At 36.2% G+C, this 13,360-nt stretch overlaps 1 protein-coding gene across 1 annotated transcript; it reads right to left on the bottom strand.

Annotated features, from left to right (window-relative positions):
* Positions 1–5,033: 5,033 nt before the first annotated feature.
* Positions 5,034–7,671, bottom strand: LOC137406236 (apolipoprotein A-I-like). The gene is given in 7 exon segments (XM_068092773.1): positions 5,034–5,186; positions 5,694–5,886; positions 6,012–6,259; positions 6,432–6,555; positions 6,659–6,997; positions 7,217–7,357; positions 7,659–7,671. Coding segments are annotated over 6 exon segments (1,134 nt in total). The 5' UTR covers positions 7,337–7,357; positions 7,659–7,671; the 3' UTR covers positions 5,034–5,076.
* Positions 7,672–13,360: the final 5,689 nt, after the last annotated feature.

The raw sequence follows: 13,360 nt of genomic DNA on the forward strand, positions 1-13,360 counted from the left end.
CTAAAAAGTGGCAAGACTGGCTCTAGCCACACGCAGCTTATGACTGATCAGGCAACTTAACCACCTGCCTTAAAAGTGGCAGGCTCAAGACTCTCTGAACCAAACCTCATTGCCTCCAGGTGCAGAGATGATGGAGAGTCGATCAAGTCATAGGCGTTGAATTGACTCCATTCGACTAGCTATTTCCTTCCAAAAAAACTAAGCGGTCAATCTATCCAACTCCTGGTCAACACTGGCACCACTATGAACCTGCTAAACTAGCAGGTGTTTGAGTGGCTCTTCAAAGCTGTGCAGAGTTACATTGAGGGAAATGACAGCCGCAGTCTATTGGCTACAGTTCTACGGAATGATCTGGCTGCCAGTTCGGTTACGGGATGTGAATGCTGTGAAAGTTTTGTGGTGAGCCACATCAGCAAGAAAGCCATCTTTGGTGTTTTCTCATGGTGACTCACTAGTTCTCAATGGATTTTTAGAGCTCACAGTTTCCATGGACAGACGACATCTGAGGTGCACTGACATACACGGTCACTTACTGTTGATCAAGATGCAAGTGGTGAGAGATCTGGTGGTGATGGCCAGGACCAAGATAGCAGCTCTTTGTCAGATTATAATACGCAAGAAATACTGCCTGGTAGGGCTGTAAGGGTAGAGAGTTGCCCTTAAAGACTTCATTGGCTACTAGCTGAAACCGGGCTGGACTAAAGGGAAGCGTAGTCAGGCAGTGCCTAAACTTTAGCAAGAAGCCTCTGATACTTTTAGCCAGTTCTACAGTGCGAACCTACACTAGAGTGGAGGACCAACAGGGAGATGGAGAGCTGCCCTTCTCTTGCTGAAACTAATAAGCCTTAGACACAGAAGTACAAAAATTTGGGGTGTCAACTCACCTTTAGGACTTGTTCCGGACAGCCCAAAAGAACTAAAAAACTGCTATAAAGGAAACAACTTGTTGTAAGCCTTACAGCTTTCAAAGCTTTTTTATGACCAAAAAGCTTTTTTGGGGATTCGTAAAAAAGACAGATTATTCGGCAAATACAAAGCTTACCCATTCAGTCCTAGTTTAAAAATGAGCTGCATAAAAGCAAGACATAAAGTTTCATATCATATCAAAAAAGCAAATTCTGATAATTATTGTAATGAAATATTAAAAATTAATAACCCGAGAAAGCTTTGGAATTTAATAAATAATGCTTGTGGGCAAAACCAAAGTAAAGCTCAACAAATTACTGAGCTTGTAGACTCTAACTCCAAAGAATTAACCGATGACAAACAAATAGCTACAGATTTTACCGCTTATTTTACAGAAATAGCACCTAGACTTGCGCAAGCCTTTTTTAATACAAATATAAAACTTCAAGCTTCAAAGATAAATACATTCCCAGATTTCAATTTTGTAGAAGTTCATGAGCTCAAAGAGTTATTACAAATTTAAATGAATAAAGACAGAAGGCATAGAATGAATTATGGCAAAATTAGTGAAAGCATGTTCACAATGTAAGCATAAAGCAATGTGTTTTCCCACAAGAAATGAAATGCGCTAAAGTTTTACCCATATTTAAAAACAAAGGGAATAGGCTTTTATCTAATAATTGTAGACCTATTTCTATTCTACCAGTTTTTTTTTAATTTTTAAGCATCTTATCAACCAGCAAATCTATAACTACACTATTAAAGAAAACGTTATTGCAAATCTCAATTTGGATTTCATAACGGGAAAAGAACTTGTGAAGCATTGATAGAGTTTACACACAGTACACTTTCAGCTTTAAACAATAATCTATCTGTTTTAGGTATATTAATTGACTTCTCAAAGGCTTTTTATACAATAGATAACTCTATTTTGATAAATAAGTTTAAGCAAATAAATTTTTCACTTTCGAGTTTAGAATTAATCCAAAATTATCTATCGAATCATTTTCAAAGTCGTATAATATCTCAGAAAATATCCCAAACCTTTAGTAATTAAATGTGGCATTCTCCAAGGATCCATCGTTGGACCAATACTATTTTTTTTATATATAAATGATCTTGTAAAGAGTACTGATAAATTTAAAACTATTTTGTTTGCTGACGATACTAACTTATTTTATACTACTCAAAACTTGAATAAAGATTTAACTATAATAAACAAAAAATTAAATGCAATAAAAAATTGGTGTGACCAAAGCAAACTAACATTGAATGTTGACAAAACTAATTTCATGGTTATTCAAAATCTACAAAAAAAATTTCGATTAACCGAAAACTTTTCCATGAATCGACAAAACATACAAATGACGGATAGTAAAAAATTTTTAGGCGTTACAATAGATAGTACACTAAACTGGTCAAGACACATAGAATTATTGAAAAAACAACTGCGACAAAGCTTGGGACTTATTTACCAGGCCTCATTGATCTTATCAAAAATACTTCTTTTGCTTTTACATAATGCTCTAATTAACAGTAAAATAGTTTATCACTTGGAAGCATGGAAAATGCTCCAATGAGCTACTTAAACAAAGTTTTGGTCATCCAGAAGCGATTTCTTAGCGTAATATATCATAAAAACTCTTGTTTTCCATCAACTCCTTTGTTTAAAAGATCTCGTGTTTTGCCTATACATCAACTATACCAACTAAGAATATGTCTTTTAGTCTTCACACAATTCAAATCTCAAACTAACTTGTCAACACATTACAACACTCGTCATTCCTTATTTTTATTACCTCTTCCACCCTCCTCTTCTACTAGTGGCCCTAGACAGGTTGCCTATTGTGTGTCATAAGCGTAGAATTCCTTGCTAATTTGGCTAAGAAAAATTGAAAGTGTTGATGGTTTTAGGGCTGCTTTGAAGCAGCACTTGCTGGACTTTCTGGAATAAATTTTTACCGATTTCTTTTGCTTAGACAACCATGTTTTCTTTATTAAAATCTCATCTGTTAACTCTGGGCTCTGTGCCTCGAATAGCCATGCTACTGCGCATATGTGCTTTATTGCATCTTACCTTTTTATCATCTTGTTATGTTATGATTTAATGTATAATAAAATAAAACAAACAAAATACAATAAAGCTTGAACAGCTAGAGCTGCTAGCCAGCCTTCTGGCTCGGTACTATGATACTTTCAGCCTGAAAGAGGAAAGTGTGGGCCAAACTTTCAAAGTTTAACCCTCTATTTTAGTAAAGGAAGGAATCAGCCCATTAGCCGACCACCTTCAACGGGGATTTTTGTACCTTATTGCATGCTCTACTTTGTACATCACGTTTATGCAAAATATATTCTTATACAACTCGTATAAGTAGATGGTTCTAAATGGAGAAATAAAGATTCACTATGAATGTTTTACAAATGCATATCTTTTATTCCATTTTTGCTGTACTGTACCAAATGCTGTCACTGACTATCTTACAAGTATGTCAGATTAAGATAGGCCTCTTTTACTGGATACACCTCAGCAAAATGTCAATGTAGTTTTTGTGCTCGATCATTCCTACTTTGCTGGCTTATAATTAGTACATGTACAAGGTCTTCTTTTTGCATAACCAGGGCGCCTTTAAGTCACATTTTCCAAGTAGTTGTTGCTGTTTGTTTACCCTTGTGTATCCTGGGCACATTCTCTCAAAAACCTCTAATCAGAACTAAGACAACCGCAGATCAGAATCGGAAGATTACATTACTTGATCTAAAAACTGAGCATTACAAAGTTCATAGTACGTGTAGTCTATGTATACATAGTAACCTATGCGTGCATGTATTATTTTATAACCCTATATTATTTAGTCTTGTGTACTACATGTAATACTATTACTCATTTTTGTGTAAAAATATTGTTGTCTCATGGATTGCTGTCTCTGTGTTTATTACCCAGTGGTTATGTCATTCATTATGTCATTCGTTATGATATACCTATTATTGTGTCTTTCGAATACAAGCGGTCTTGGTGTCAAGTTTGCTGGTGGACTATATGAGGATAAAAGTACTTATTACAGTATGTTTTGTGGTAGACTGAGTCATGGTCCTAGACACGGCTATTCTAACAGCTTTGAATTATCTAATATAGGAGTGCCATTTCTTAATGGTTTAGAGTGCCTGACTTTGGAATAGCAGGCTGAAGTTCTATTCCCAGAAAATGCCATTAATGGTGATAAAAGAAGCACTTGACCTGAAATCGTTCTCTCTGCCAAATCGATTCAAGTGATTAATCACTTGACTGGAGTTTAGTAAGAATAACATGAAATAACCAAAAATTCGCTAGTCTAGACTTAAAATGCTGGCGGAGTTGTGGTCTCGGGAACAGCCAGTAAATCTTTTCTTAAAACAAAATGATATGCTGATGCTGGTACTTAAAGGTTTTCATGCGCAATGACAAGCAGGGGCTGAATGAGTTTAGTAACTGCGTACTTTAAAGGTTTGCCCTCACACAGCCTTAGTTGCCTGTTGAGCTCATGAGCTTTATACCATGTTCAACAGCCTGATATGTCTCTCATAATTTAACCAACTCAGTGCATGCCACATATACATGTATCTTTTTGAAAAAATTAGGACAGAAGGAAAAAAGGAAAGAAAGAAAAAGAGGAAAAAAGGTGAAAGAAGTGAGAGAAGTGAGGAGACACACTACTGACAGTTTATCTTGTATCCCAGATCTAATGCATATTCAAGTGTCATCAACTGGATTTAGGCATTGCTATGACTGACTTTCTATCTCGTGTTTAGAGAATTTTTCTCATCGCTTCTTTATTTCATGGCGCTGGCTGCCATTGCTATGGTTGCTGACCTACCAGACGATATTTTCACTCTTTGTCTTTTACAATTATCGATAGAATAGTCAAAGTTCCTTGAAAATTCTAGTTACCAAACTACCTGGCTAGTGAGTTTACTTCATCTGCATAACCAAATAAGGAAGGTGTGTATTATTTTAAATAAGTAAAATAGTTAACAAATGAGCTATGGTTTAAAGGGCTTCGAGCTCCTCACTGCTAAGTTCTTATTCAATAATCAACCGGTTGATTTATAGAAAACTTGTGTTATATTTAGTCAGTTTTCACATGATTCCGCATTCATGAAGTATGTCGTAAAATATTTGTAAAAGTGAAGTTATTAGTTTCCACCGAGGACGCCAACAAGGTGGTCAGTGATCACACCTGCAGCATCACTTCCAGTCTTCGCGACATCATTAAGGGTTCCCTTAGCGTTGGCCAGAGCTTGAGCTGAAAGAAAGAAGTTTATAAGGTAGTAAAACTAACAGTGTGACACAAAGTGAATAGAGCTGTGAAACTGTTCATAGATATATGGAACACAGAATCGCTAAAGCAATGTAAGCACAGAATCAATAGAGCTATGAAATAGTGTTTATAGGAATATGAAACACAGAATCAATAAAGTTATTGAACAGTGTTAGTAGGGATATAAAACACGGACTAAATAGAGCTATGAAACAGTGTTTATAGGGATATGAAACACAGAATCAATAGAGCTATGAAACAGTGTGTATAGAGATATGAAACACAGAATCAATAGAGCTATGAAAAGTGTTTATAGGGATATGAAACACAGAGTCAATAGAGCTATGAAACAGTCTGTTTAAAGAGAATTCAATACTGAAGCCTTAAAGGATTTGCCTAGTGAACATGACACTTCTTCATTGTTGACTTCACAAGGTGGATGGTTTTATTTTGACCGTTCTGTGAGTGTTTTAGAAAAGTGTTAAAACTCACTGGCAATGCTAGTGACAGCCTCCTTAAGGGCATTCAGAGCATTGGTAGCATGGGTTCCTAGCTGAGCAGCTTGTCCCTTAAGGCTTTCAATATGTGTGGTAAGCTTGTTCTTGAGATCATCAAAGCTTCCCTTGGCAGCATCGACCAGCTTGCCAGCGTGCTCCTTAGCTTGAGCTCCAAGTGCAGCAATTCCCTACAGTGTACACAGTAGGGAAGTAGGAAGTGCACAGGCTATTTATGTTCTACTAGACAACTTCTATATATCATAATATCTCAAGCAAAGATTTGAGATCAGAGGAAAATATATGTTAGACTCACAGTCTTAAGGCTGTCAATGTGTGGTTGGAAGGTATCAGACACGCTTCCAGCAAAGTCAGCCAGTTTCTGCTTGGCAGCGTTCCATGCATCTCCAATAGAGTCAAATCCGAGAATGGCTCTCTCATCAACCTTCTTACCAAACCTCTCTCTCAACTTGGACATACCAGCCTGGAAGATGTCTCTAATTTTGGAGGCAATAGTGGAGGCCATGCTGAGGAATCCCTTCTTGTTTTCTTTGTTGAACTCCGCTACAATATCATAATCTATGTGAAGACCATGTTTTCTTTGCTTCACTTGAAGTCTTTACTTGAAGCCGACTTTCAATTTCTTCCTTTTTAAATTTGTTTCAATAGTAAATTCTTTGAGATTTTTTAAGAGCTTGAAAAGTCATACTGCAAAAAACTTTGTAGTCCAACTTACCGATAATTCCATCAACTTTGTTTTCAGCATCATCTTCAATTTTCTTAAGAGAGCCTTGGTCAGCGATCATACCAGTGAGTTTGGCGACAGCCTTCTTAAAGTTCTCCTGAAGCTTCTCTTTGAGCTACAACACAGACATGTCTGAGACATCATGATCTATGTGAGCTGCGGCTGTGTACTTCTTGGTTTCTTACTATAACAATCACCTGTTTAGATAGAAAACTTACCTGTTTAAGCTTGTCAACGCCCTGGGTGAAATGCTCCTTAACATTATCAAGTAGTGCTCTTTTGCCAAGAAGACCCTCAGTGTTCAAGTGCTCCAAAACAGTTCCAAGCACAGCTAAAAGAATTATGCTCATAGATATATATTTATGGTGTAAACAACAAAAAATGCTTTGAAAATTTGAGCAAAATCATTTTGGTATTTATACGCTACCTTGTCCAGCGTTTGCGAGAAGATCTCCTCCTTGGCTCAAAGCGGCATCCAGAACGTTCTGTCCGACACCTGCGAGTTTCCCTCCGAGTTTTTTGGCATGGTAACTGATGGTGTGTCCCAGTTTTTGGAACTGTATAAGAAAGCAACAGCGTAACAAGCAATCCATAGTTACATCAATAAAAACTATCACTCTATGCCAGAGGTTGAAGGTTTTAGAGAAATGTTGCACAAACTTCAAGAGTTTGGAAAAAACCAGGTATCTCAAACAGCTATAACATAAAGGAATACAAGAAAGGTATCTCTTACAGCCATAACATAAAGGAATACAATAAAGGTATACGACACTTACAGTGCATACAAAGGAGTTGGAGCTGGTACACACAAATGGTGGTGGGCCAACGGGAGTTGTGGTATCTTGGGCAAAAGCCCCGACAATGGCTACGGCCAATATTACTGCAGCGAACTTCATCTTTTTAAATCAGGTGACAACCTAAAAACACAAAGCAGTTTTACTTTATTTCATTTTCATATATTTGCAAAAACATGCAGATGTCATGAGTGGTTTATATAGAAAACTTCAAGCATATCCAGATTCACTTATTCTGAAAGCATACGCTCACCCAGGAAGTTATCGTATGTTGATACATGCTGATATTGTCCAAACACTTCACAGTATTATCTACATGTACACTCCATTGTAGCTAATTGCTAACAAACATGATATTTATGCATTTATCCAACAAAGAATATAACTATATACTTTGGTGATGAACAGGCTATATAATGCTTACCTTGCAATATTCGACTACTGGAGTAGAGAATCCTCTCTTGGTTCCAGTTTATATACCCTTTTCCCTCTTACTCTTTTCTATATGTACATGCAGTCAACAGTAAAATGCTGCATCTTATAATGGGAAAGATAGTTAGGTAATAGAACATCTGGTCTTTCTCTCCTAATCAGCCCTTTACGTCAGTTCCTTCTACCGGAAGGTAAACATGAGACTTGTATGGATGGTTAAATGGACTTAGTTTGCTTGATACATTTTATACTCTGTAGTCAATCTTTAAACAAACTGAACTAAAGAAAAACTTAAAGTTGTTTGTAAATAACAAACCTGAATCATAATATGTAGTTAAGAGGACAGTGGCTCCTCTCTACAAAACAGTTTGCTTGATACGCTGACTCTCAGAGGCTAATATATAGTCTACTGACAAGTTACTATAAAACCTTTACATTTTATACTCTTTCCTTTATCATTAACCAAGCTTAGCTTAATGGAACCTTAAAGCTTTAAGAACCTTTTTTAGAAAATAGCAATACCATACCAGCAGTTTCTAGACAACCAGTTTTCATTCCTGCTGACTGTTCTCCTCAATAAATCTTCTCTCGTTCTCATCAAACTCAAGATAGCCAACTGCCAGCCAGGAAAGATCAGCATTGCAAATCATTCCTCTCTGTCTTCATACAGTCTTTGATTATTTGATTTAATTAGACTTGCTTCCTTTTCTATCAGGAGTTTATAAATATACTGGTCCTAACTTTTCCTAGGCTGTTTGTTTGGTCTTGTATCTTTCCTGCTATAGTTGTGTCACAGCAATAGTCTTTTTCTTCGATATTTAAACCATTTGATTTCTCTGGTAATTTATCCATCTTAGTTAGCCTGTGAGCTTCTGGCTTACTGTCATCTTTCCTACTGATGCATATTCCCACGACCGAACGAGCGGAGCGAAGTTTGAGAGTTTTTTATGATAAATGCATGTGCACGCAACTTACGAAAATTATTTATCAACAACGTCGCAAACCCTTGCATCGAAATCTCATCTACAAATTTAACCATTTTTCAATGGAGTCGTTAAAGTACAAAACACATATAAACCTATTTAAATATATTACCAAGTCAATGAAAAGTGTCGACATTCTCTTAAAACTTACCCATCTGAACGGATTATACACAAATAGACAGATTAATTTGACCGAAAATCGTTATTAAAACTTGCTAAGCCTTACTTTTATCAAAACTGAGACCGGCAATTGAAACGCTGAGCAACAGAGAATAGAACCATTAAGTCGGGCGCATTTCACAAAAAATAACGTGCACATTTCACCAGTCTATAGCATTGTCGAATTGCCGAAGGTTTCTGTAACTAACGTAGAAGTACAGAAATCGTTTCTTTTTTGCCGATTTCAAAGTAACTGACATTTTGGAAACTTTTGAGTACTTTGGTATTCTAACTGATGTCTAAAGCAGTGAAAGTAAAGGAAATGATGATGATATTTTTTTCTAATGATTCTTATGAGATTATTACAATATTTAATTATAAGTTTGGAGGACTATTGAAGTCTTATAGTCACACTCACAACATCGATGATGGGCAATATGTTACTGTTATTATTTTTTCTAAATAGTTTTGTTAAATAAATTTTCTAAAAATCTATATAAATATCCCAACTTCTTGATATTGTTAGCTATGACGTTTGGAATTGTAAACAAAATTGTGCATTGGTTTTCTATTATTACTTTATTAATAATATTGGTTATTCTAATAATATCAGTGCATTTTACTTCTAATATTGGCCAATATTGCATTTCTCTTATTGCAGGGAGAAAGATATAAACATATAATCTTTTCCTTTCATTATTGCTGTTTGTTGTGTATAACAACACCCACACCCAGTACATTACAGCTACCATTGCAGTTATCCTATTGCACTGCAGTGCCATTTGACTGCTAATAGTGCATTTCTCAACCATCAGTACCCTTTCTTTTTTCTAATATCACTTTGGTCGTGGGCTTTATGACAGGGGAATTTCTAGTTATATATATTACTTTATTGGTAACAATTTTATTTCAGACATAAAATTTTTCAAATTATGCCAAACAAGAATCATAAAACGAAAAGAAAAGAAAAAAAAACATCAGTTAACCACTAAATCAAATGAATGGTTTGACGTAGAGCATATAAAATACCTTTTTTTGCTAAGAGCATGGGTATTAGGTCGAAGATTGTTAAAGCGGCCCGCAATAGTGTTTTCAAAACAATTATTAGATGTTGTATGATATTACTAATATTTTCTTTATGCTGTTCCTTTTAACGTTTCATACTTTATTTCCATAAAGCACAATTGGCCATAGTTTTTGGTCATTTGTCCTTGGTCACAGTTTCAGATCTGTTCTGATCTCAATCAGTTTTAGATCTGATCTCAATCAGTCTCCGATCTGATCTCAATCAGTCTCAGATCTGATCTCAATCAGTCTCAGATCTGATCTCAATCAGTCTCAGATCTGATTGAGATCAGTCTCAGATCTGATTTCAATCTGTCTCAGATCTGATTGAAATCAGTCTCAGATCTGATTTCAATCAGTTTCAGATTTGATCTCAATCAGTCTCAAATCTGATCACAATCAGTCTCAGAGCTGATCTTAATCAGTCTAGAATCAATCTCAGACAGAAAGCTGCTGAGATAACTAAACATGGCTACCTTGTTTCACCTCTACTGTTTCCATGGTCATTGTTTGAAATCTATAGAGCATAACTATTTGCTTATTTAGAAGTAAACCTTGAGCTTTTATCTCGTGTAGCAATCAAGTCTCACCATAATACGGTTCTGTAGGTAATGGCTTGTATCTGGTTGGGCTGTGTCATCATCATATGCCAAAAAATTGGTCTACACCTGAGTATCTCCTGTTTCTCTAATGGCAAAACACAAACTCCTACATAAAATCAGAGGAGGAAGTAATTTGCTATCTTATTTCACTCCAGTTTTCATCACAAATCAGAGTATTTTTTATACAGTAAAAACTACATACACTAAACTAAATTGTATGCGCTTAGGATTGCTCTACAAAGATGTTAGGAGGCAGTTTAACATTCCAACATTAGTCACAAAATAATCTTGAGAACTCTACTAAATGCTTTTTTAGATATAACAATTTGTCATAAAGAGTGGTTGGTCACATTACCAGTATTTGTCCATCATATCTTCAATAGGAACAGTATCTCTGTACCCGTGTTGCCATACTCCCAATTCGCTCTTTACCAGACTCTCTAGCCAATAGCTTATTTCATATCTCCTTTAATCTTCAGCCTAGCAATGTAGACAGGTAGTGCCATCATATTTAGCTTCTCATGGTATGTTGATATTTTTTATCCTTCAAGATTCTTCGGTTGTATACCTTCCATTATTTTCTTGTATGTTTTGGTTAAATAGAATATATTTTGTTTTCTCTCATTATTTGTTCCTTTCATTATCCAATGTCTAAAACCTTCAAATTTGTCCCCAGCTTCTTCTTTCACAGCCTCATTCTACTAGAATGTATGTTTTTTTATTTATTTAGCCTTTGTCTACTTTTATAGTTGGTTTTAGATTACACAATCGTTCCACAGATGTCTAATATTGACAAAGTCAAATCTTTTCAATATGCCCAAAATATTACTTACAATGTTCGCTAGGTCAATTAAACTAAACTAAAACTTAATTTTATTTTATCTTTTGTTACAGATATTGGTCTCATTGGTTGCTCTTTTTGATTTTATCTCAGTAGTAAAAAGTTGGTTCTCGTCATTGGTAATCTGTGGTCTGAGTTTAAAGAGCATAATGATAATGCTATACTTCTTTGACTGTTTTCTGATTCATACACACAAAAAGCCCATCACTACTTTTTTGGTGTAATCGCATGTCTCTCCTTACCATATGTATCATTTGAAAGCCTAATTTTAGGAAAAACTAATGCCATGAAGTAACTTTCAACTAACATGCAAGTAGGCCATGATTTCTTTGACTGTTTCTATTAAGACATATGTTAAAATACATTTAGGAGAAAAGAGATGATAAAAGATATAAATAACTTGTTGATCCAAGGAGTGAGATAGCTACCTGCAACAGCTGTAACTTCACACTCAATTCGAGGTTAAAGTTCAACTTATGTAAGGAAACATTCTTAGATACCTTTTGGTTAGTTCTATATTTGATATCTTGTCTTCATCTGAAAATTGTTCACATTTTTTGTCACTAATACACTGATGATGATATCGTCACTAATACACTGATGATGATATTGTCACTAATACACTGATGATGATATCGTCACTAATGCACTGATGGTGATATCATTTTAACCTTCACTTTTGGGTTTACCATCTCAGCTAATGCTAAAAAACAACCCTTGTGGGTTATTTCATCATCTTTTCAACCTTGAAAACTCAGATTTCAGGAAACCTACATGTACACATTAGGTGAAGTAATAACCAGTTAACAAGTTAAAATCAAATTGCATATAAGTGAGTACTTCGTTTACATGCATAACATACTGAAATTATGCTTGTTAAGATTAAAAGGGTTTCTCAGCTTTTATCAAGTCCTCAGGTTATGTCTACCCATCTGCTACCACATGCAATGTGAATGCAGGCCATGTCTACCCATCTGCTGCCTCATGTGATGGGAATGCGGGCCATGCCTACCCACCTGCTACCTCATGCGATGTGAGTGCAGGCAATGCCTACCCATCTGCTGCCTCATGCAATGTGAATGCAGGCCAAGTCTACCTATCTGCTGCCTCATGCGATGTGAATGCAGGCCATGTCTACCTATCTGCTTCCTCATACGATGTGAATGCAAGTCATGTCTACCCATCTGCTGCCTCATGCGATGTGAATGCAGGCAATGTCTACTCATCTGCTGCCTCATGCAATGTAAATGCAGGCCATGTCTACCCATCTGCTGCCTCATGCGATGTGAATGCAGGCAATGTCTACTCATCTGCTGGCTCATGCAATGTGAATGCAGGCCATGTCTACCCATCTGCTGCCTCATGCGATGTGAATTTTTAGAACTAGTAATATACACTATTTTAGGTAGCAACATTCAAAGATATTTATAGTAGTCAGGTTATAGAAACGTTTTATTTTTTGTAGAACCCTCTAGCTATGTAGAGCCCTCAAGGTATGTAGAGCCTTCAAGCTATGTAGAGTCCTCAAGCTATGTAGAACTCTAAAGCTATGGGGAGCTCTAAAGCTACAATGTATGTAGAGCCCTCAATTTATGGGAAACCTCAAGCTATGTAAGTGGCTCAGCTACATAGCTGGAGCAAGTAAACTAGTCAGCAAATAATTGACAGGAGTCCTTGCACGCAGCACCACTGAAGACAAACTCTCTTGGTAACAATCTTTTGTTGATTTAAAGATTGCATTTTCACTATGACTGAGTTGTTAATATTGCCATTTTATCTCGATGCTCACAGTACACAGATTGCTAAAACTGTTGATGCCTACTATCTCAATAGTTTGTAAACATGATCTCTGCTTATTTGTTATAAGCAGAAGCTGTTGGGTTTTTTAAAGTTGTCTAGGCGCCTCTGAAAATAACGGCAAAAGAGCTCTCTCATAAATGGAGGAACACCTACTTGCTATAAAGAGCTGAAAAATAAGTCACCAGACACCAGAGGTTAACCACCAAGAGTAACCAAAGCTAAACCACCAGAAGTGGCAAGTGTA

The sequence above is a fragment of the Watersipora subatra genome, chromosome 10 (assembly GCF_963576615.1).
Source record: "Watersipora subatra chromosome 10, tzWatSuba1.1, whole genome shotgun sequence".
Lineage (NCBI taxonomy): Eukaryota > Metazoa > Bryozoa > Gymnolaemata > Cheilostomatida > Watersiporidae > Watersipora > Watersipora subatra.